This window comes from Cyprinodon variegatus, unplaced genomic scaffold, assembly GCF_000732505.1.
Source record: "Cyprinodon variegatus isolate N-32 unplaced genomic scaffold, C_variegatus-1.0 Scaffold704, whole genome shotgun sequence".
Lineage (NCBI taxonomy): Eukaryota > Metazoa > Chordata > Actinopteri > Cyprinodontiformes > Cyprinodontidae > Cyprinodon > Cyprinodon variegatus.
Genome location: NW_015151157.1, coordinates 231,003 through 251,705, shown reverse-complemented (window position 1 = coordinate 251,705; position 20,703 = coordinate 231,003). Strand labels below are relative to the sequence as shown.

The following is a 20,703-nucleotide window of genomic DNA, read 5'->3' as shown; positions in this document are numbered from 1 at the left end:
AAACCTGATTTCTAATCTATCTCAATGTTCTGTGTTTTTTCCTCAGAGACTTCTAGGAGAGTTTACTGAGAAGGAGCTGCAGTTGCAACAGATAGAGGCTCAGAGTGAGAATGTTCTAAGGAGAACATCAAAGGATGGGCAGGTCCACATCCTGAAGGACATGGAGCGGCTCAAGGAACGCTGGAATAACCTGCAAACCCATCACGTATTCTTTGTCCTTTTTTTTATTTTTTAGGACATTTACAAATAAATATTCTCAAAAAAGACCCAAAATATTAGAACAGAGAAACACTAGCAATGATGTGTGTCTGATCAGAAACACCTTCTGAATATACAGGTTAGCCAACAAGGGTTCGTATTTAACTTTTTTACCCGGTGGCCACTATGGTTAGTGTTTTTCCAAAGTTGCAAGCTTTTTTATGTGATGCCTCTTTCAAGATATGCTGTGTACAAAGCAATGCAAAACACTTTAAATACGTTTAAAAGTGAAGATGAACTCTATAGGGTCATTTAAAGCCTTCAATAATATTTTTCCTCAACCAGAGCTACATAAATCAATCTTATATTATCAAATTCAACGTAAAACAGCAGAATCAATCAGTGGGTGAAGCTGTGCATCAATTGGATGCAGACTAAGGGGCTTCATTAATGCAACTGTTTCAAAGATAAACATTACTTTAACATCTTACCTTTTTTAATTTAAATTGGTTTAGTGGAAGCTTTCTGCATTCGTCACTCATTTTCAATTAGAGAAATAAAGAAGCTCTTCTCTCTCTGCCTGCAGGGATTGGCTGCAGAGCTGCGATTGAGTCTCTGTCAGTACTGCAGGAGAGGGAGGGGCTCTCAGTGCAAACAGTGCTATCATGTGCTGTCACTAAAGTCTCCAATAACATAAAAAAAATCACCAGAATTGTCACTAGTAACTTAAAAAAAAAGTTAAATATAGTGATAAAGTCACTAAGATAGCAATGGCGTGTTGGTTTGAATCTGCCCCGACAGCTTATCAGCTTTGATCTCCACAGAGACCGCCTTTCTGAAGTGACATCAGTCACAAACGAACTAATGAGCAAACACTGTGCTCATGGGAAATGTAGTGTCACAGGGTCACATTTAGACCAGCTTATTATTTTAGATGACGTTAAAAAGGAAATGAATCCAACTGGGTCTGATCCCTGGGTCATTTAACCTATTATGGTTTTATTACTGAAGTTTCAATATCTGTTTGGACATTTTGTCTCTACAACATGCTCAATAAGGGCCCGCACTGATAGCAAGGCATGAAGTAATGGTTCTAGTTCCGACCAAGGTTGTTTTTTGTCTAATCAGGGCAGCAAAGGATCCATCGAAATCGACTGGAGTCAGTTTGAGGCCTGGTTGAGCAGGGAGAACGAAGTTCTGATGAAGATAATCGGAACCAACAAGAGGGCCTTTACTGCGGAGGAGGTGCAAACCAGACGGGGAGCCCTGCAGGTAACGGGTCCAAATGAAGCATGTCTTCAAGGAGCAGGAAATCAATTTGATTGGAAAATTAGGTGCAAAAAATAAGTAAAATATAATTTATAGTGATAAACAGATGATGAAATCTTTTTAAGGTGTTATGTTGATAGAATGGCTTTTAGTTCTAAAATATATTCTATGAAAAAAATTTTGTTTTTAGAATAATTTGAATGTATTATGTCAACCAGTTAATAACAGTGTAATAACGTGTTATTCATGTATTGGTATTCTTAATACTTTTATTCTAATTGTTTATACGTTACCATGTTAATACATGTCGACATGTAAGTAGTATATTCAAGTAGCATAGTGCACGTCCCAGTGTTTGTAGATGATTGCCCCCTTCTGGTGACAAGTTAAAACAACACCAGTGTTGTGGGTGTGCTCTGGAGAAGATGAGAGGCACTGCAGTCTGCCACTGCAACTCCACAGGTTTTATCAAGAGGTGTAATGTATTTTGGATTAAATAGGTTACTAAAATTGAAGTTATTTTGATTGACTTTGATTTTAGCAAAAGGAGGGTCAACTGCAGGTCGCTTTTTATTCCCAGGGTAGACAGAATCATCCTCCATTTGTTAAAAAATGACCCAATATTTCCTTTTCTTTTATTCTGTCGCTGATCAGACTCCAGACTGCCCCCTTTTCACCGCAATAAGCACACACTTTTTTATTCTCACTGTTGTGCGGAGTCTGTGATGGAGTTTGAGGTTTACTTTAAGCCTGTTGTGATCCATCTACAAAATGTGTTCCCTTGCCAATGCATCAACGGCTGCAGAGACTGTTAAAGTAGTCATTTGGACCTAACCCTGCAGAGTGTAACATCTACGTTCCTAGATAATCTGACCGAATCCCTCTCATGACCTGAGTAATAGGGTAACTGTGATAAATAGCTTATTTTGCATATCTGCAATTATAAAGGGCCTCTATGTTAAATATGAGAATACATGTTTAAAAATTAAACTTTTGCAATGCTCCTTTTACACAATAATAACTTAATAATGCATATAAATGATCTTATAAATTTATTGTCATAAGGTTCTTAAAATGTTAATTATGTGGTAGTAATTAATAGTTGGTAAATAACTCTCGTGTTCTGCTTTAGGCTCTGAGATCCAGACTGCCTGAGGGTGAGCAGATGTTTCAGCTGCTGCTCGATCAGACTCTAAGCACTAAGAGTGAAGATGAAACTCTGGAGGACCTTCGATATCGTTGGATGCTCTATAAATCCAAGCTGAGGGAGGCAGAGACCTACCTTGTGATGGTAGGTCTCTGCGATTAAATATTTCTATAGCTCTTCTAATTTATATAGCTCTAGTTTACCATAAATGTCAGAATCTGAAGGAGTTTCAGAAGACAATTGGATCCAAATCAGTCATGTTTAGAGTTAGCTTCAGCTTTTAGTGCACTGTCTTTGAGCAACCAGTAGGAGGCAGTGCAGCCTTATTTCTGCAGATGCTGCAGGGAGGTTTTATTAGCAGGTTATGTATATGTATTGAATAAACTAATACCTGATGCTCTGTCTTTCAGCAGAGAGATCAAGAGGGTGTGAATGGGGCAGTCTCTGAAACAAGAACAGAAAAGGTAATTTATCAGTAACACCATTACTTTAAAAACTGGACACATGATAAAAAATAAAAAAAATGCTGTAAAGAAGCAAACGTTCAACCATTTGGATATTTGCTGCTTTATGTTTAGTTGTTCTTTTCATCTTTCTGTTCTCAGAAACCCTGGCTGCTGTGGAGGATTTGTCGTTTGGCATTTCTTTTGTGGCTCCTCTTCCTCGCTCTGCTGCTCCTCGCCTTCCTGCTGCCGCTCATGGACGACGGAAACAGTTGCTCGCTATCCAACAACTTTGCCCGATCCTTCAGCGTCATGCTGCGCTACGATGGGCCTCCTCCTACATAAGAACCAGAGCAGGGATGGGGGTCTTACAGCAGCTTTGAATAAATAATCCAAGGTCCAGCTGGAGAACCTTATCTTTACTCTGCACGGACTTCCTGCAGCCTTTTACGGTTTACTCTACTACCAACCTTATCCAGCTTACGGTTTTTCAGCATGGTAACTCTGTCAGCATGGCCACGCCCATCAAAACTCACCTGGCCACAGGTGGTCATGCTTAGGGGGCTATAAAGGCTTCAGTACCATCACATCCAGGGTGAAGGAGCTCAGCTTTATTCGGTTCAGGGCAGCAAAATGTCAATCATATGAAAACCTTGTGCAACAAGGTTTAACATAAGATGAAGTTTTAGCTATTTTTAGTCTGGTTTACAGTCACTGTAACAGCAGAAGGTGTTATTTTTCTCTGTTATGTATTTATCATGTTTTTGATTAGGTTAAAATAAAAACTCTGTCCTGCAATCATCTGTTTTTGACTGATTTCTATTGTTGTATGTAGTACAAGTACAGAACAGACCAAAAGTTTTGACACACCTTCTCATTCAAAGAGTTTTCTTTATTTTCATGACTATAACAATTTTAGATTCACACTGAAGGCATCAGAACTATGAATTACCACATGTGGAACTATATTTTCTTGGTGAAAGTGTGTGACACCTGTGAATGTGTTTTTTTTTGTTTTTTTTTCAGTGTCGCCCTTTTTTTTTTTTTTTTGTTTTTCGCACATTTTTGGTTTTCTTTTTGTGCTTTTCGGGGTTGTTTTCTGGAAAGGTTTTTGCTTCACAGTTGTCCCTGTCAGGTTTAATAAGTAGGATTTCTTGCCTTATAAATGGGGTTGGGTCCATCAGTTGTGTTGTGCAGAAGTCAGGTGGATATAGAGCTGATAGTCCTACTGAATAGACTGTTAGAATTTGTATTATGGCAAGAAAAAAAGCAGCTAAATAAAGATAACAAGAGTGGCTAAAATTACTTTGAGAAATCAAGGTCAGACAGTGCGAAAAATTGGCAAAACTTTGAAAGTGTCCCCAAGTGCAGCCGCAAAAACCGTTGAGCGCTACAAAGAAACTGTCTCACATGAGGATCACCCCAGGAAAGGAAGACCAAGAGTCACCTCTGCTGCAAAGGACAAGTTCATTCAAGTCACCAGCCTCAGAAATCGCACGTTAACAGCAGCTCAGATTAGAGACCTGTGTGTCAATGCCACACAGAGTTCTAGCAGCAGACACATCTCCAGAACAACTGGGAGGAGACTGTGTGAATCAGGCCTTCATGGTAAAATAGCTGCAACAAGCAGAAAAAACTTACTTGGGCTAAAGAACACAAGGGAATGGACTTTAGACCCGTGGAAATCTGTGCTTCAGTCGATTGGGTCCAAATTTGAGTTGTTTGTTGTTGGTATATATTGCCACAACAGAACCAAATCAATTTGATGAACAACATCAAACCCTCCCCTTCACTTTTTACAAAGAGAACAAAAGACTGGTTCTGGAAACGTCCAGCCAAGGGGACAGTCCGCTCACACATGGACCAATCAGCTGACAAGAAGGCTGGAATCCCAACAGGAATTACCCCCAAGTCATTCAAGGTTTAAATCCAGAGAGTGAGACCGAATCGACCTCTTTTCTTGGGTTTCACCGCCTGCAAGGAGAGGCCCGTTTCACGTGAAATGCTAAAGAAAGCTAGCTGGAAGTCAATTTCGTTTTCCTGCGTCAAAAGTCACGGATCGCAGTGACCCATCATGCATAGCGCCTGCTGAACTGGGTGAGACGGGGAAATCCGGAGCTAAACGCTGTGTGGATTTCCCCCCCTTTGTGTAGACCTCCATACCAATCACGGCCTATCTGCAGGGGGACGCTCCTGCTTTCGGTAGTGTGTAAGTAGCCTTCCTCGATCTTTAAAAGCCCATCAAGTTCCTCTGCTGTAGCATCAGACTGATCTAAAATTTTGCCAAGAACGGACTGGATCATTTAAACTAAATGTATTTTACATTGTGTTAATGGCACATTTGTTATTATCATACCTGCTGCTATTCCAACGGACATTATTGAATGTATTAACATCTGGCCTATCTTGGACAATCTCAGAAGCCAGTTAAACGGACTCTTAGGGTTTTATTCTTTTTCTTTCAAAACTAGTCATTTAGTCTACCTCGTGTTTATTCTCTAATAGCGTGTAATGTTTTGCATAGATGTTAGATTTCTGTAATCCTGAATAATTAGAATAAAGACATCGGTGTTTAACTTGCAGTTCTTTGTGAGAATGGTTTATCACTCTGGCCAGATCCACCCTCTTTTGGTAATAGTTTGAATAAACAGAGATAAATAGTTCTTTGATTGCTAATTAATAGCTCTGCTGATAACCTAGCCTAGGTCACTAAATTGGTGGGAATATCTGGATTTTAAAAGCCGGTCCAGGAACCATCCAGAGGTGACAGGCACAAAACCTGGTAAGTAAGCAAATTAGAGCTACAATTATTCAACTAAGAACACTAAATTGATTAGACCTCCGATTTTAAATAAGTTAAATACTTAACTACAACTCCAGTTCTAATTAATCATTTATTCATTATCTGCAGGATATCATGTTGCACAACATTGGTTCCAACCATTGTGTCTTTGTGCGACACAGAAAAGGTGAACGGATGGACTCTACATGCCTGGTTCCCACCATGAAGCATGGAGGAGGAGGTGTGATGGTGTTGGGTGCTTTGCTGGTGACACTGCTGGGGATTTATTCAAAACTGAAGGTTTACTGAACTAGCATGGCTACCACAGCATCTTGCTATTCCATCCTGTTTGCGTTAAGTTGGATGATCATTTATTTTTTAACAGGACAATGACCCAAAACACACCTCCAGGCTGTGTAAGGGCTATTTGACCAAGAAGGAGAGTGATAGGGTGCAGCACCAGATGACCTGGCCTCCAAAATGACCGGACCTGAACCCAGTTGAGATGGTTTGGGCCAACAAGTGCTAAGCACCTTTGGGAACTCCTGCCAGACTGTTGGAAGACCATTTCAGGTGACTACCTTTTGAAGCTCATCAAGAGAATACCAAGAGTGATGCCACAGCCCACGGGCTCCGCTGGCAGCCAGTCACTCTGAAGTGGAACCGGCCATGGGCCCCGGGGACCCGAGGGGGCCAGGGCCCAGAAATCAGCTGCCAGAAATAAGCCAGCAACCGCCCAGGCATCCACCTCCAAACACCGAGCAAGCCCAATGCCAAAGCTTCAACTAGCAGAGGGGGGTAGGATGGGCGGAATGGGCTCCACACTTAGCAGAGACTTGAGATGTTCTTAGGAGAGGGAGCAGTTCAGACCCAAACCTGACAAGTAAAAAAAAACATACACAGTCTCAATCACGCCTTCCCACCCAAGTGCCCCCGCTCGAAACACACAGCCTCTTCTTAAAAAAATAAAAAATAAAATGCGTATGCACATTCACACATCACACTCACTCACTCGGATAATCCCAGGACCGAGGACCCTGCAGCGCCAGTGATTGGTTCCGGGATTACCAGATGACCCAGTATTATTTATGCATTCTATAAAATATGTTTATGGTTTTCGTATTTGCAAAGTACTGAAATATATTTAATCCAGGTTATGCTAGTCCTGTTATTGTATCGTTTTTTGTCGCATTTTAGTGTGGTGGGATTTTCCCACGGAGTAACGCTATGGCTCCTCCTTGCAGGAGCTTGTTTTATGCCAGAGACTGACCTTATTTCGATTCCCATTATGTGAAATGCAGGTATGTTTTACCAAATCTCTTGTAGCAGATGGTTAACATAAGACTGAGTTTTATATTAACAGTTTTATATAAAGATATGGTTCATTTACGTTTTTGCATTGTTACAAGATGCAAGTTTCTATAAACTAAAATATAAAAATGGCATCCAGCAAATAAAATGTCAGTTTTTTATTTTTTTTTTCCGGGGCTTTTTATTTACTTATTTCTTTTCTTTTAAGAAAAGGCCCTTTTTGGTTCCTTGTATTTTTCATTTCTTTTTTTGGTTTTATTTTTTTTTGGTTATTTTTCAGAACTGTGAGGATCACTGATGAGGAGCTTGTTTTATGCCAGAGGCTGACCTTATCTGGATGTCCATTATGTAAAATGCAGATGAAGAATTATAGAAAAACAACTGATGCCAACTTGAGCTCCCTGTCATTTATTGCCATACCGAGAGCAGCCACCAGAACAACATACACTGTAGGCCACTTCGAGTACCTCCCAGATCCCCTAGACCCAGGGACCCCCATTCTGCCCATTTGTGGTTGCCATGACCCAAGCAACTTTTTTACAAAGACTTTTTCTTTTTTTGCTCAAAAACAGTTATCAAGAATTTAAGATGGTGATGTAAACACATTTATATGTAGTTTGTTTTATTTTAATTGAAGTTTGGAAAAGTTTTACACATTAAAAATTATTTAGTTACATAGCATATTACATTTCTTTGAAGAACGTTAAGAGTTTTCATTTTGTACTCTTTCAATAAAAAATACATACCATAGCCACAACAGAATATGTTCATTAGCACATTTATATGTCTATCATCAATCTTACATACAATAGTGTGTTGGATAGGCCTACTGTTGGCAGACTGTTGTACTAGAAGTGCTGTTATTACTTGTATAAAACTACTTTACTTGTAATTCAGTCTTGATGTAAAATTTTGAAATTTTATTGAATATGAAATTACAATGTAATTAATGCAAGCATTGATGCTGAGCTCCTCGTTTAATCCTTACATTCTCACTGCAAAGCTTTGACTGAAACAGATGGAATGGTTTGATATGAACCAAAGAATAATCACAATTTGTCTGATAAAGGACTAAAAAAGGGGGGGGGGGGGGGTGCAAAGAATCATTGAACAGTTTAAAGTGTAGTGATTAAATCTATTCATCTGAAAATTAAAAAAATAAACAATGTTTAAGACCAAATATGTTTGCTGGTGTGATCCTTTTTATTCTTACTGAAGACTCACAGAGGAATCAGGCCAGACTGCAAATCCTGGATACAGAGGTTCCTCAAATGTGGTGTTGAAAGTGTGGAGGTGGATAAGTTTACCAGATATTACTCTGTAGAAGGACAGAATGCCAGCATCACAGTCCACATACACTGCTACCTTCTTGGAGACAGAGAAAGAGGAGCTCATGAAGGATAGTAAAGAGTGGGGAGATAAGGATGAGATGCTTGTCCTTCTGTTGTTGTGCCAGACAGAGTAACCTTGACGAGTAGAACATTCCAGACTCCAGGACTGATCATTCCATCCAAAAGCAGATTGTTCAATGTTTTCTTTCCTTTCTGTTCCTCTATAACTTACTGATACAAATACAACTCCACTCCATTTAACCTCCCAGTAACAACGACCTTTCAGACCATCTCTACACAGAAATTGAGGCCAGCAACACCCAAAACTCTCTTGATGGCCAGGATACTGATGCTCCCTCTGCTCATGGATCACCGTCTTGTTGTTCTCCGAGAGTTGAAGTTCTTCATTAACAGTGTTTGTATCGATTGTAAGTTGACAGGAATCTTTTGGAAAGAACAAACACAAGCTGAATGATTGATTTTTCACTTTTTCCGCAGGATAAGATGGATCAAGAATGAGATGAAGAAGAATGTGAAGATGGTGACCATGTGTTACGAGAACAAAGACAGTGCTGCTCTTAATGTAAAATATACTCACATTTCCTTAGACCTGGTGTTAACCACTGGGCTCCAGCAGGTTCCAGCCTGCAGAAAGGGCAGAGCATTTGTCTGTTACATCATGCAAACATATACAATACCTGAACATCTAGCTTTATATATTAATAGGTTATTTCAATTGTAAACCAATTTTTAAAGCAAAATTATTGTTTATTGGTTAAGTGTTGTATTATTGGTCTGCAATCAGTCTTTGAGCCAATCTTTATTTTTAGGATCGCAGCAGAGGTTATTCCACCACTGTTATAAACTGCTAGTAGACTATCAGGGATCTGATTAAGGTATTGTAGTTAAATCAAGTTAATTGTTAATAATTTAAATCATGCTTTTACATATGTATTTTAAAAGTTCTGGAAATAACAGTTGCTTGTTATTTCTCTGGTCATTAAAACTACTTTGCTCATCACATGATCTAATTATGATGAAAATCCTTGTAAAATCATAGAGTCAATATAGGTTATACCTCGCATGTTGAATCTTTCTTTTCTTTGAGTATGTTATAGTTAATAATTTTTTTCCCTGATAAACAACAAAAAGCTTTTTTTAAGTAACTGTTACTTTTAGGATAATGAAGTATAGTTAAACTGGTTTCATTCTGACAAATGAATGAGAATTTCTTCTAGATACTACATGGAAACAAAAACTACTCATTATAATAAACACAGGTGTCTTTAAAAAAGGGCAACCTATGTGGTGGAGCAACCTTTGCCAGCATTAAGGAAAAAGAGATAAAAAAGCGACTAAACATCTGACTTGATCTTCATTTCTGTCTATTATGGCTGTTGTAGGTCTCCTCTTACCTGAGAGTATTAAGTTGCCAATGTGGATCTGTCAGTCCAGCTGACAGTTGCCTTAAACCTGAGTCTCCTGGATGATTGTAGCTCACGTCTAGCATTTTGAGACAGCAGTTGTTGGAGCTCAGCGCTGAGGCCAGAGAAGAACAGCCTTCCTCTGTGATCAAACAGCCTGAGAGGCTGCCGAGACAATATATATGACAATCGATTCAATGCTTTACTTAATTTTCCGTATGGTTTTAAGACTACAAAAATGCAATTATGTATAATTGATAGGCAAATCTTACAAAATCCATAATATTTGCTGATAAAAATATATTGATGCACTCAACTGGAGTAGAGATAAGAGATTGATAAAAATGAATAACTTAATGTACATCGATATTTAAATTTGCAACAGACATGAATCAAAATGGGTTAAGATTGAGAAGAAATCCTCACTAAGGCCTGACCTTAAAACTTCCAGTTTACAGCTAGTGGTTTTAAGTCCAACAGAGAGAAGCTTCACTCCTGCATCTTTCAGGTCATTGTTACTTAAGTCCAATTCTCTGAGACTGGAGGACTGGGAGCTGATAAGTGAAGACAAAGCCTCACAGCCTCTTTCTGAGAGATTACAGCCACTCAATCTGAAATAAAAAAAACAATGTTATAGGTAAACAAATAATTCAACATTTCAGACAACGTTCACAAGAAGAGCAAATTCTTTATCTGAAAGCTATATATTCTGAATGCTTATAGTGATAATTTTAAATAAATCTCTATATCATGCTTTGTTTAGATTATATTTTAAAATTTTCAGCACATTCTAATGCTTACTTCTACATAATGTGTATCAACCATTGAGTTTGATCTACCATAGGGTATTATGAATATGGTATGTGTTTTATCATAAACTTTCAACAAAAACATGAAAGCTATTGCCCACTTATTGGTTTTGTGGCAATTTTTACCGACTTTTCAGACCTCTTTAGCGCTTTTATTTCAAAAAAGCTTCTGGGACCAAATCTTGCAATTTTCTTTTTTTTTTTTAGTGTGTTAATATTGGCTTCTGTAAGCCCGCCTTCCTCTCCCTCTCTCTAACTGCCCGTTGTATCTTGAAGGTGCGTTCACCTGTCTGTTTGTCTTTGGTTTCACGTAATCATAGAGGACGTGGATTTACAAAGTGACCTGCAGTGTTTTTTACTTTTGAAAGTTCAACAAAGCTGTTGGTGTCTATGGGGTTACCAGATTCCCAGGGACAGAACCAGTATGGGGAATACCACCACCTCCTCTAGAGGCTACATCTGAATGACAGCCAAAATCACTAAGAGAAAAAAAACAGATTCAGGACCAGGCTGCCAGCCTTGCAAGCCTCTGGACAACAACACCCCCTATGCCATATTACCATCCATAAAATGAAGGACATTAATCTGGACATCTGATCTTCTTGCATCAGTAGTGTTCCTAAGCAAAACATATGTTTGCACTTTGCTTTAATTCTTTAACTATCAGGAAGGCCTAGAAATCATTTCCAAGTCTAAGATTGATTTTAAAAAGGCTAGAGTAAAAGCTCTGACAAAATTCTTTTCACCAATTCTTTTCTTTCAGTTGTTCTTCAGTATTTGTACTGAAATGCAGGTGGCTGCTCATAGACTGGGTTTAGTCCTGTTATAGATCTTCTATTGAAATATTACTTTAAAGCTATACTTACAAAGCTTTATTGGAGGCACTGACCACCGGCAGCATTCTCTGAAGAACCTCCTCAGAAGCGTGGTATTTCTTTAAGTCAAACACATCCAGATCTTTTTCAGATGACAGTAAGATGAAGACCAAAGCCGACCACTGAGCATGAGAGAGTTTATCTGCGGAAAGACTCCCTGAACTCAGAGAACGTTGGATGTCTTCCACTAGCGAATGATCATTAAGTTCATTCAAACAGTAGAACAGATTGATACTTTTCTCTGCAGAAACATTCTCATTGATCTTCTTGCGTATATAGTCAGCAGTTTCATATTTTGTTAGTCCATTACTTCCTGTCTGCGCCAGAAGACCTTTTAGGAGTTTCTGATTACTCTGCAAAGATAGACCCTGGAGGAAGCGGAGGAACAAGTCCAGATGTCCATTTGGACTCTGTAAGGCCTTGTCAATGGCACTCTGGTGGAGAAATTCTAGAGATGGTTTGCTAAATAATTTAGACCAAACCAAAGTGCTGTGATTTTCCTCAATCAGGTTTACACCAGATTTGACGAAGGTTAAATGAACATGAAGAGCAGCCAGAAACTCTTGAACACTGAGATGGACAAAGGAGAAAACAGTGTCCTGGTAAAGCCCTCTTTCTTCTTTGAACATCTGTGTGAAGACTCCTGAGTACACCGAAGCTGCTCGGATATCAATACCACACTCCTTCAGGTCAGATTCGTAGAAGATCAGATTTCCTCTTTGCAGCTGATCAAAAGCCAGTTTTCCCAGAGATTTAACCATTTTCTTGGTTTCTGGGGTCCAGTGTGGATCTGTTGCAACTCCTCTATCAAACTTGACTTTCTTAGCCTTGGTTTGAACGACCAAGAAGTGAATGTACATCTCAGTAAGGGTCATGGGCAGCTGTCCAACCTCTCTGGTTTTCAACACATCCTCCAGGACAGTAGCAGTGATCCAGCAGAAGACTGGGATGTGGCACATTATATGGAGGGTTCTTGATAACTTGATATGGGAGATAATCTTGTTGGCCTGCTCCTTATCTCTGAACCTCTTTCTGAAGTACTCCTCCTTCTGTGGGTCAGTGAACCCTCTGACCTCTGTTACCATTCCAACAAACTCAGGAGGGATCTGACTGGCTGCTGCAGGTCTTGTAGTTATCCAGAGGTGGGCTGAGGGAAGGAGTTTCCCCCTGATGAGGTTTGTAAGCAGAACATCAATTGAGCTGGACTCTGTAACATCAGTCAGGATCTCCTTGTTGTGGAAGTCAAGAGGAAGGCGACACTCATCCAGACCATCAAATATGAAAACAACTTGGTACTCTTCAAACCACCTAATCCCTTTTGTTTCAGTAAAGAAATGATGAATAAGTTGAACCAAGCTAAACTTTTTATCCTTCAGCACATTTAGCTCTCTGAAAGTGAATGGAAACATAAAATGGATGTTCTGATTGGCTTTGTCTTCAGCCCAGTCCAGAGTGAACTTCTGTGTTAAGACTGTTTTCCCTATGCCTGCCACTCCCTTTGTCATCACTGTTCTGATTGGTTGATCTTTTCCACCAGTGGGTTTAAAGATGTCTTGATGTTTGATTGCTGTTTCTGGTTTCTGTGGTTTCCTGGACGTTGTTTCAATCTGTCTGATCTCATGCTCTTCATTGATCTCTCCAGTCCCCCTCTCTATGATGTAGAGATCTGTGTAGATCTGGTTCAGTAGAGTTGGGTTTCCTGCTTTAGCAATCCCCTCAAATACACACTGGAACCTCTTCTTCAAAGAAGATTTAAGTTTGCGTTGAAAAATTGTACCAGAAAGTTCTAAAGTAAATGAAATCAGATACCAAAAGTCAGTCATATTTGAGACCACATGAGAAAATCTGTCATTTTCTTGGTATGATTAATCTTAAGAAAATCCTCTTACTTCTCTGCAGATTGTCTGCAAGGTCCCCCTGATTCATCTTCTTCATGAAAGTAAAGGTTATGTTAAGTAGTGCTTCTCTGCTTTTCATTTGCTCTTCATAATCAAGGCACTGCATGTTCTCATCCTCCCTTTGATCCTTTGAGCATTTTGTGTTACCTGGGCTTAGAACCTTTTGGAAATTTTTCAGCTCATTCTTCTCAAAAGTAAAAATGGTTTCCTCCAGTTGCTGTAACAGAAATTCACGAGAATAACACATTAGACTGGAATCATTAAGTAAAACACAGGATATTAACTCAAAAGGCTTTAAATCTTAGTTAATATAAAGCCTTTAGTTTAAAGCAACACTATTCATTTTAAAGCAACACTCCCTATTTGCTCTTTAATCTTATAGCAGACCACTTTGGACCAGCACACAGGGAAGTAATGAAGTTAGTTGTAAACACAAGGCCATATTCACCCTTTCAGATAAAATCCTACAACAGAAAACTAAAGCATTTTTTAACAAGTAAATGTAATTTCTGTGTTACTGCCTAAAAAATACATTTAGCTTAGTAAGCTCTTGTTTTTCCAGTTTCTAAGACTGCCATAAAGAAACATTCTGGGTCAAATGACTCGTTCAGTGATGGATGTGACCCTTCCAAGTTACACAGATTAATTTGTAAGAAGGACAGCCCACATGGAATATTGATAAATGCAAAGTGTCACATGTTATGCTCAGATTAAGCTGATACTTTGGTCAAAGGTTACACAGTGTAGCTTTAATATAACCAGAATCACAGTAAAACTAGTAGCACATATACTAACCTTAAATATTGATTCTAGCTGTTTTTGATCTTCCACTGAAGACTGATTGCTGGGAACATCTGCATTCTGCTGGTCCACACTTTAGAGGAACCATAAAGAGTTAGATCACAATAACACACCCAAACCCTTGGTATCTTGGACAAAGGGACAAATTAAAACATATACCACTTCAGTATACTAATAGTACAGGTGAGAGACAAAGTTCTACCGATTTACAATTGTTGTCACAGGTGAAATGAAGACAGTTCTTTTATTTCATTGTGGTTTATTTAAAAGGGAATTCAAGATATCTACAATGTATGATATTTTGTCTTGCTGTGCTGTTTTATCTATCCATCCATCTTCTTCCGCTAATCCAGGGTCTGGTCAAGGTGGTAGTAGCTTCAGTAGGGAGGCCCAGATGTCCCTCTCCCTAGCCAATTGGGGGAGCTCCTCCGGGGGAACCCTAAGGAGTTTCCAGGCCAGCTGAGAAATGTAGTCCCTCCAGTATGTCCTGGGTCTCCCTCTGGGTCTCCTCCTGGCGGGACGTGCCCGGAACACCTCACCAGGGAGAAGTCCAGGAGGCATCCTACACAGATGCCCGAGCCACCTCAACTGGCTCCTCTTGTTGTGGAGGAACAGCAGATCTACTCTGAGTCCTCCACAGATGACTGAACTCCTCACCCTATCTCAAAGGGGGAGCCCAGACACACTACGGAGAAAACTAATTTCAGCCCTTTGTATCCGGGATCTTGTTCTTTCGGTCATGACCCAAAGCTCATGACTATACATGACTATACATGAGGGCAGGAATGTAGATCGACCAGTAAATCGAGAGCTTTGGCTGTTGGCTCAGCTCTCTCTTTTCCAAAACAAACCAGTGCAGTGCCAGCTTCACAGCAGATACCGCACCAATCCACCAGTCGATCTTCCGCTCCATCTGCCCCTTATTCGTGAGCAAGGCCCCAAGTTACTTAAGCTCCTTCAATAGGGGCAGTACATCTTCCCCAACCTGGAGAAGGCACCCTACCCTGTTCTGGCTCAAGACTATGGTCTTGGATTTGGAGGCACTGATCCTCATCCCAGCCGCTTCACACTTGGCTGCGAACCGCTCCAGCGAGAGCTATATATCAAGCCCTGATGAAGTTAATAGAACCACGTCATAAATGAATAACAGAGATGCGACCCTTAGGCCACCAAAATGGATCCCCTCAACACCATGGCTGTACCTAGAAATTAGTTCCATAAAAGTTATGAACAGAATCGCTGACAAAGGGCAACCCTGGCAGATTCCAATTCTCACTGGAAACGAGTCCAACTTCCTGGTACACACTTACTAGTTGGAACACACCATTCGGTCCCGCTTTGTAAATAAGGGGTTTACCACCCCAATCTGCCAATCAAGGGGAACTGCCCCAAATGTCCACGCAATGTTGCAGAGTTGCATTAACCAACACAGCCCCACTACATCCAAAGCCTTAAGGTACTCAGCACAAAACTTATACACCCTTGGGGGCCACCAAGGAGCTTTTTAACCACCTTGGTGACTTCAGCACAAGGGATGGTAGAACCCGACCCAGAATCTCCAGGCTCTGCTTCCTCAATGGACAAATTACGCATGAATAAATCCTACGTGTTGTTGGGATTAAAGAGGTCTTATAAGTATTCCGCAGACAGACACACAACACCCTGAGTCAAGGTCTGCAGCACACCACCCCCACTATAAACAGTGTTGGTACTGCACCACTTCTCTTTCTGAGATGCCGGGTAGTGGGCCAAAATCTCTTCAAAGCCATATGGAAATCTTTCTCCATGGCCTCTCTGAACTCTTCCCCCATCAGAGTTCTTGCCTCAGTGACCAGCTGAGCCACCTGCCGCTTAGACTGATGGTACACATCAGTTGCTTCTGGAGTCCCACAGGCCAAAAAAGACCGATAGGACTCACCGCTGGTGGTCACAAACGTGTTCAAGGGTTTTTGCCACAACATGAGCTGACAACCTTGAGGCCACAGCTCCGACTAGCTGCCTCAACAATAGAGGTATGGAACATGTTCCACTCAGATTCAATGTCCCCTACCTCCTTCGGGACGTGTTCAGAGCTCCCCCGGAGGTGGGAGTTCAAAGTCCATTTCATGGGGGACTCTGCCAGACGTTCCCAGCAAACCCTCACCTGACTGGCATCCTTGTCCACCATCGAAGCCAGCTCACCACTAAGTAGTGGTCGATGGAGAGCTCCGCCCCTCTCTTCACCCGAGTGGCCAAGATATGCAACCTCAGGTCATATGAAATACCAAAAAAGCCAAAAATGTAACTACAGCCTAGGGTGTCCTGTTGCCAAGAGCACATATGGACACCCTTATGCTTGAACATGGTTTTTGTTATGGACAATCCATGATGAGCACAGATGTCCAAAAACAGAACACCACTAGAGTTCAGATCATGTTGGCCATTCCTCCCAACCACGCCCCCCCAGGTCTAACTGTCATTGCCCATATGAGCGTCAAATTCCTCCAGAAGAACAAGGGAGGCTCCAGGTAGGGCGTCACCAGTAACCCCCCTAAGGGCTCCAAAAAGTGGGGGTAATCCAAACTGCTGTTTGGCATATAAGTACAAACAACAGTCAGAAACCATGTTATGCTGTTTTAGTCTCTTTATAATTTTAGGCACATCTGGGGATGTGATTGGCACATCAGTGAAGGATATACACCTTGTAGTGTTGGTGTTTATTCATACGTAATTATCTTCCTCATACAAATAAACAGTTAAAAAACAAGTATTACAAAGCAGTTCATTAACCCTATAAAGTACTTTTTGGTTTCTGATTCTACATTTTTGCGTGAGATCCAAAAGGAATGTTAAAATCAGAACATCATTTACATTGCTGTGAAAATAAGGATGTTCGCAAACAATAAGAAAAGAAAAGCTAAAAAATAAGAGTTAGAATGGATATTGCAAATATCAACAGGGGTCAAACTAGTGTATGCATATTTCATGTTCTGAGGTTTACATGGTCATTTAGATATAGGTGAATGCCCACATCTTGAACTTCTATTACAGTGTTTTTGATTGCAACAGTTACTGATTTTGCTGTGAAATCCATGACATTCAAAACGGCACTGTCAGAGTTCCTGTGTGTGAGTGAATGTGAGTTATGCATCTCTTTCAGAGAGGATCTTTGTGGAGAACCGGGGTAGCTTACACAGGTGAAGATACTCTTTCTTTTTGTCTCGGTTCCCCTTGAGCTTTCATTAAATCGTCAAAAACTCATCTGTGCCTACTCCTCTGCATTTGGGTCCACAAAGACTCCACAAAACCTGACAGGCACAGATATGTTTTTAATCTCTGGGCTGAAACTTCAGAGTAGATAAAATAAATTAGACTAATTTTATTAATCTTTACTTTTGCTGAAATTTTGGGATTTATAATCAAACAGACTGTCAGTGCATTGATCTCTAACAAGAGTAGGACAGTTTGGTGCAAGTACTGAAAACTCATGTTGGTTTTACCAGTCTGCATCCTTCTAGTCTACCTTGTATGTGGGCCACATATAGACCAGTTCTGCTAAGAGAGGAATAACAGTTAAAAACACAGCTTACCTGTCTGATGGAGAAGGACTCTCTGATTTAAAGTCTACATATATGTGATTTGATTTGACACTAAGTGCGGGGGCATTTCTGGAACCCTGTTCAGGTTTAGGTTCAGCTTCATCTTCAGGGGCATCTTCAGGGTCAGGTTTTACTGTCTGATTAACCCTGATAAAATAAAGGAACAAAGATATGTTAATAAAGTTACATTTCTATAAAACATGAAAGTAGTATTTCAAACACAAAATCGAAATATCAACTTATACTGTATACACTATCTTTCAATTTTGACTGTAGACAGGAAACCTTTGGGATTTTACCTATATTTAAAAGACTTAGGGCCCGATCATCAGAAAGAGATTTACCTTGCAATTCAGCAGGCAGACCTTTAAACATGTTTGAATATGTTTTATGATGCTCAAACCTTTTGAAAATCAGCCCCCTACTTTGTTTGATAAAGAAAACCTTCACGTATTTTTTTGATCTTCAGAACGCGAAATCACCGTCTTTCTCTCCTTGACAATAGATCATCTGTCTCCTGCTAACCCTATCGCTGCCATTTACCTTCACACATATTAAGATCTAAGGTTTATCAACATTTTGAATATAATAAGGGCAGGATAGTTTTTTTTTATTAACAATATATCCAAAAACTGTTAGATTATAGTCTAACCTTTGAGGGTTGTTTTGTCTGTCCTCCTCCACAAACAGAGTGGTTTTAGAAGGATAAACACCTTCTCTTCCATCCTCACGTTGATCCATGCTGATGAATTCTCATCAGCTCACACGATTTCTACTTTTACCTGCAAATAGAGCACAAATCACTGATCAGAGGCCCGTTTCACAAAGCAGGTTTAACAAACTCAGTCTTAAATCCTCAACTCTAAATTGATCTAATCTAAATAGGTTGGAAACTTAAATTTTTGGTTTCAGAAAGGCTGCGGTGAGTTAGTTTAATCAACTTCTAGTAGATCTACTCAGAGTTTAGCATTTGAGTATGAAAAGCCATTAACAGCGGAGCACCAATTAAAAGAGTCACCATGACAACGGGCAACAGGAAGTGCCTATTTTACATTGTTGGAACTTGAGATTTTAGTGAAGAAATAAAAAAAAAAGTGTTTAAAACAACGTGCATCTGCGCTACAGCAACAGATTTTCTAAATAAAATTTGCAGCAGTAACTGACTTTCAGAAAGCAAACAAAATTGCATTAGTAAGAATGAAGTCTTTTATACCTGTTACACATTTCAAGTGGTAGTTTTTACATTCATCAACTTGATTAAATATGTATTTATAATGTCTGAAATACATTTCTTCCTGATCAAAATAATACCAATTATGACCATTAACAATAGGAATACGGATATCTGAAATTCATTTCTAGACATCCAGAATGTTTATTTTAAATATGAAGAAAGTAATTGAGTTTGAAATGTTTATTTTGCCTAGGAAGAAATGTATTTAAGATATCAGAAATACAAACTAATAAATATCAAAATGGCCTGCCATAGCCTATTGTTATTATATTAACCATATGGGAGAAAACAGGTTTACTGGTTGAATGGTAGTAGATTAATGTATTCCATTTCAGTGCAATCTCATAGTGGAGAAGTTCAGCTGTCAGCAGGTAAAGATGAAGTATGAAAACATTGTTCAACAGGCAGGACCAGTGCATCATTCCATGGGGTACCTACTGATGTTCATTCTCTTACATTAAGTAGTAAATAATTCATGGCTGCATCAATTTACTCTCATTGATATCAAGTTCTGTTAATTACCTTTTAAAGCAGTCTGTGTAATGATGCAAAAAAGAGGAGAGATAAGGTTGTGGATGTATGTGATGGATTGTAAAGCAAAACTGTAGAACTCATTAACTTTATGCTCTAAACATGAAAGGTATACGGTCTGAGAACCCTCTCACTATAAACATTTAATTCTCTGTGAATTAATGCTTCTCATCCTTTAATAAGATCCTCATCAACAGCTAAGCTGTTGAGAAAACTCTAAATCATGTCACAGTCTCTGCATCACATTGATATCATCAAACCAAAACACTGCAAAATTACACCATAGATATTTAATGCTCTAAATGCACATTTTTGCACCATGTTTTTTCTCCCACACTGTTAACCTTTGATTACTGCTGCACTTAAAAAAATGGAAATGTCATGAAAGCTTTACAAAACAAAATTCCATTGCATACATTCTTTGTATACAAAATAACAATAAAATTTGTCTAAGTCTATCAAAAGGACATGCAATGTTTCTTTTGAAAACCTAATGTGTCTAACAGACCTAGTGAATTATTTTTTATATTTTGTGCAACATTAGAAATTAGGAAATAAAACAATATTATTGGCTTCAAGGATAGCGGAGACAAAGGACACTGAGTTTACTAAACAAAACCTGCTGCCGACAAGGTTGGCTCTGGGGAGAATGTTACCACGGCATCAGAAACAAAGGTTGAGTAAAATCTCTTTGTGAACCAATAACCTCAAAGGGCTCCCCGATTTCAGGCTTAAAAAAATGTTAGTTTTCAGAAAACCTGCTTTGTGAAATAGGTCCATGCACACCTTCTTTGTTGATCCATTACATGAGTAAAAGGATGTAATGGATGCTCCTGCTTCTACAATGATTGGTTCTTGGTGCCTGGATGCAGCTAAAGATTGTCAAGCAAACAGTAAACAAGCAGTATCAGTAAAGTTTCCTGATACCATTCTGTTTTTCATCTAATTGAAAATATATGAAGAGATAACGGTGACTTACGTGTTTTTTGTTTTATTTTTGATCAAAATGAACTAATTTCAGAAATATATATTTTTTAATGAGAGGGGAAAAAAGTTTCATATAATATTATAT

General features: G+C 39.4%; 2 protein-coding genes across 3 annotated transcripts in view; one reads left to right on the top strand and one right to left on the bottom strand.

Annotated features, from left to right (window-relative positions):
- syne3 (spectrin repeat containing, nuclear envelope family member 3) overlaps window positions 1–3,847 on the top strand; it is a 21,902-nt gene extending 18,055 nt beyond the window's left edge. The window contains exons 13-18 of the mRNA XM_015394690.1: window positions 47–214; window positions 1,282–1,470; window positions 2,600–2,757; window positions 2,815–2,819; window positions 3,023–3,078; window positions 3,220–3,847. Coding sequence (XP_015250176.1) covers window positions 47–214; window positions 1,282–1,470; window positions 2,600–2,757; window positions 2,815–2,819; window positions 3,023–3,078; window positions 3,220–3,402 — 759 coding nt within the window. The 3' untranslated portion in view covers window positions 3,403–3,847. The remainder of the gene's footprint in view (window positions 1–46; window positions 215–1,281; window positions 1,471–2,599; window positions 2,758–2,814; window positions 2,820–3,022; window positions 3,079–3,219) is intronic.
- A 4,417-nt stretch (window positions 3,848–8,264) lies between these two features.
- The window catches only part of LOC107097519 (protein NLRC3-like), a 13,444-nt gene continuing 1,005 nt past the window's right edge, over window positions 8,265–20,703 (bottom strand). The window contains exons 2-11 of one of the 2 annotated variants that reach the window (XM_015394682.1): window positions 20,418–20,503; window positions 18,519–18,648; window positions 17,858–18,013; window positions 14,283–14,361; window positions 13,479–13,704; window positions 11,581–13,375; window positions 10,343–10,516; window positions 9,897–10,070; window positions 9,080–9,126; window positions 8,265–8,925 (exon numbers count right to left, since the gene is read on the bottom strand). In XM_015394682.1, the coding sequence (XP_015250168.1) occupies window positions 8,360–8,925; window positions 9,080–9,126; window positions 9,897–10,070; window positions 10,343–10,516; window positions 11,581–13,375; window positions 13,479–13,704; window positions 14,283–14,361; window positions 17,858–18,013; window positions 18,519–18,607 (3,306 nt within the window). In that variant the 5' untranslated portion in view covers window positions 18,608–18,648; window positions 20,418–20,503 and the 3' untranslated portion in view covers window positions 8,265–8,359. The remainder of the gene's footprint in view (window positions 8,926–9,079; window positions 9,127–9,896; window positions 10,071–10,342; window positions 10,517–11,580; window positions 13,376–13,478; window positions 13,705–14,282; window positions 14,362–17,857; window positions 18,014–18,518; window positions 18,649–20,417; window positions 20,504–20,703) is intronic. The other variant, XM_015394683.1, reaches the window with a different exon arrangement.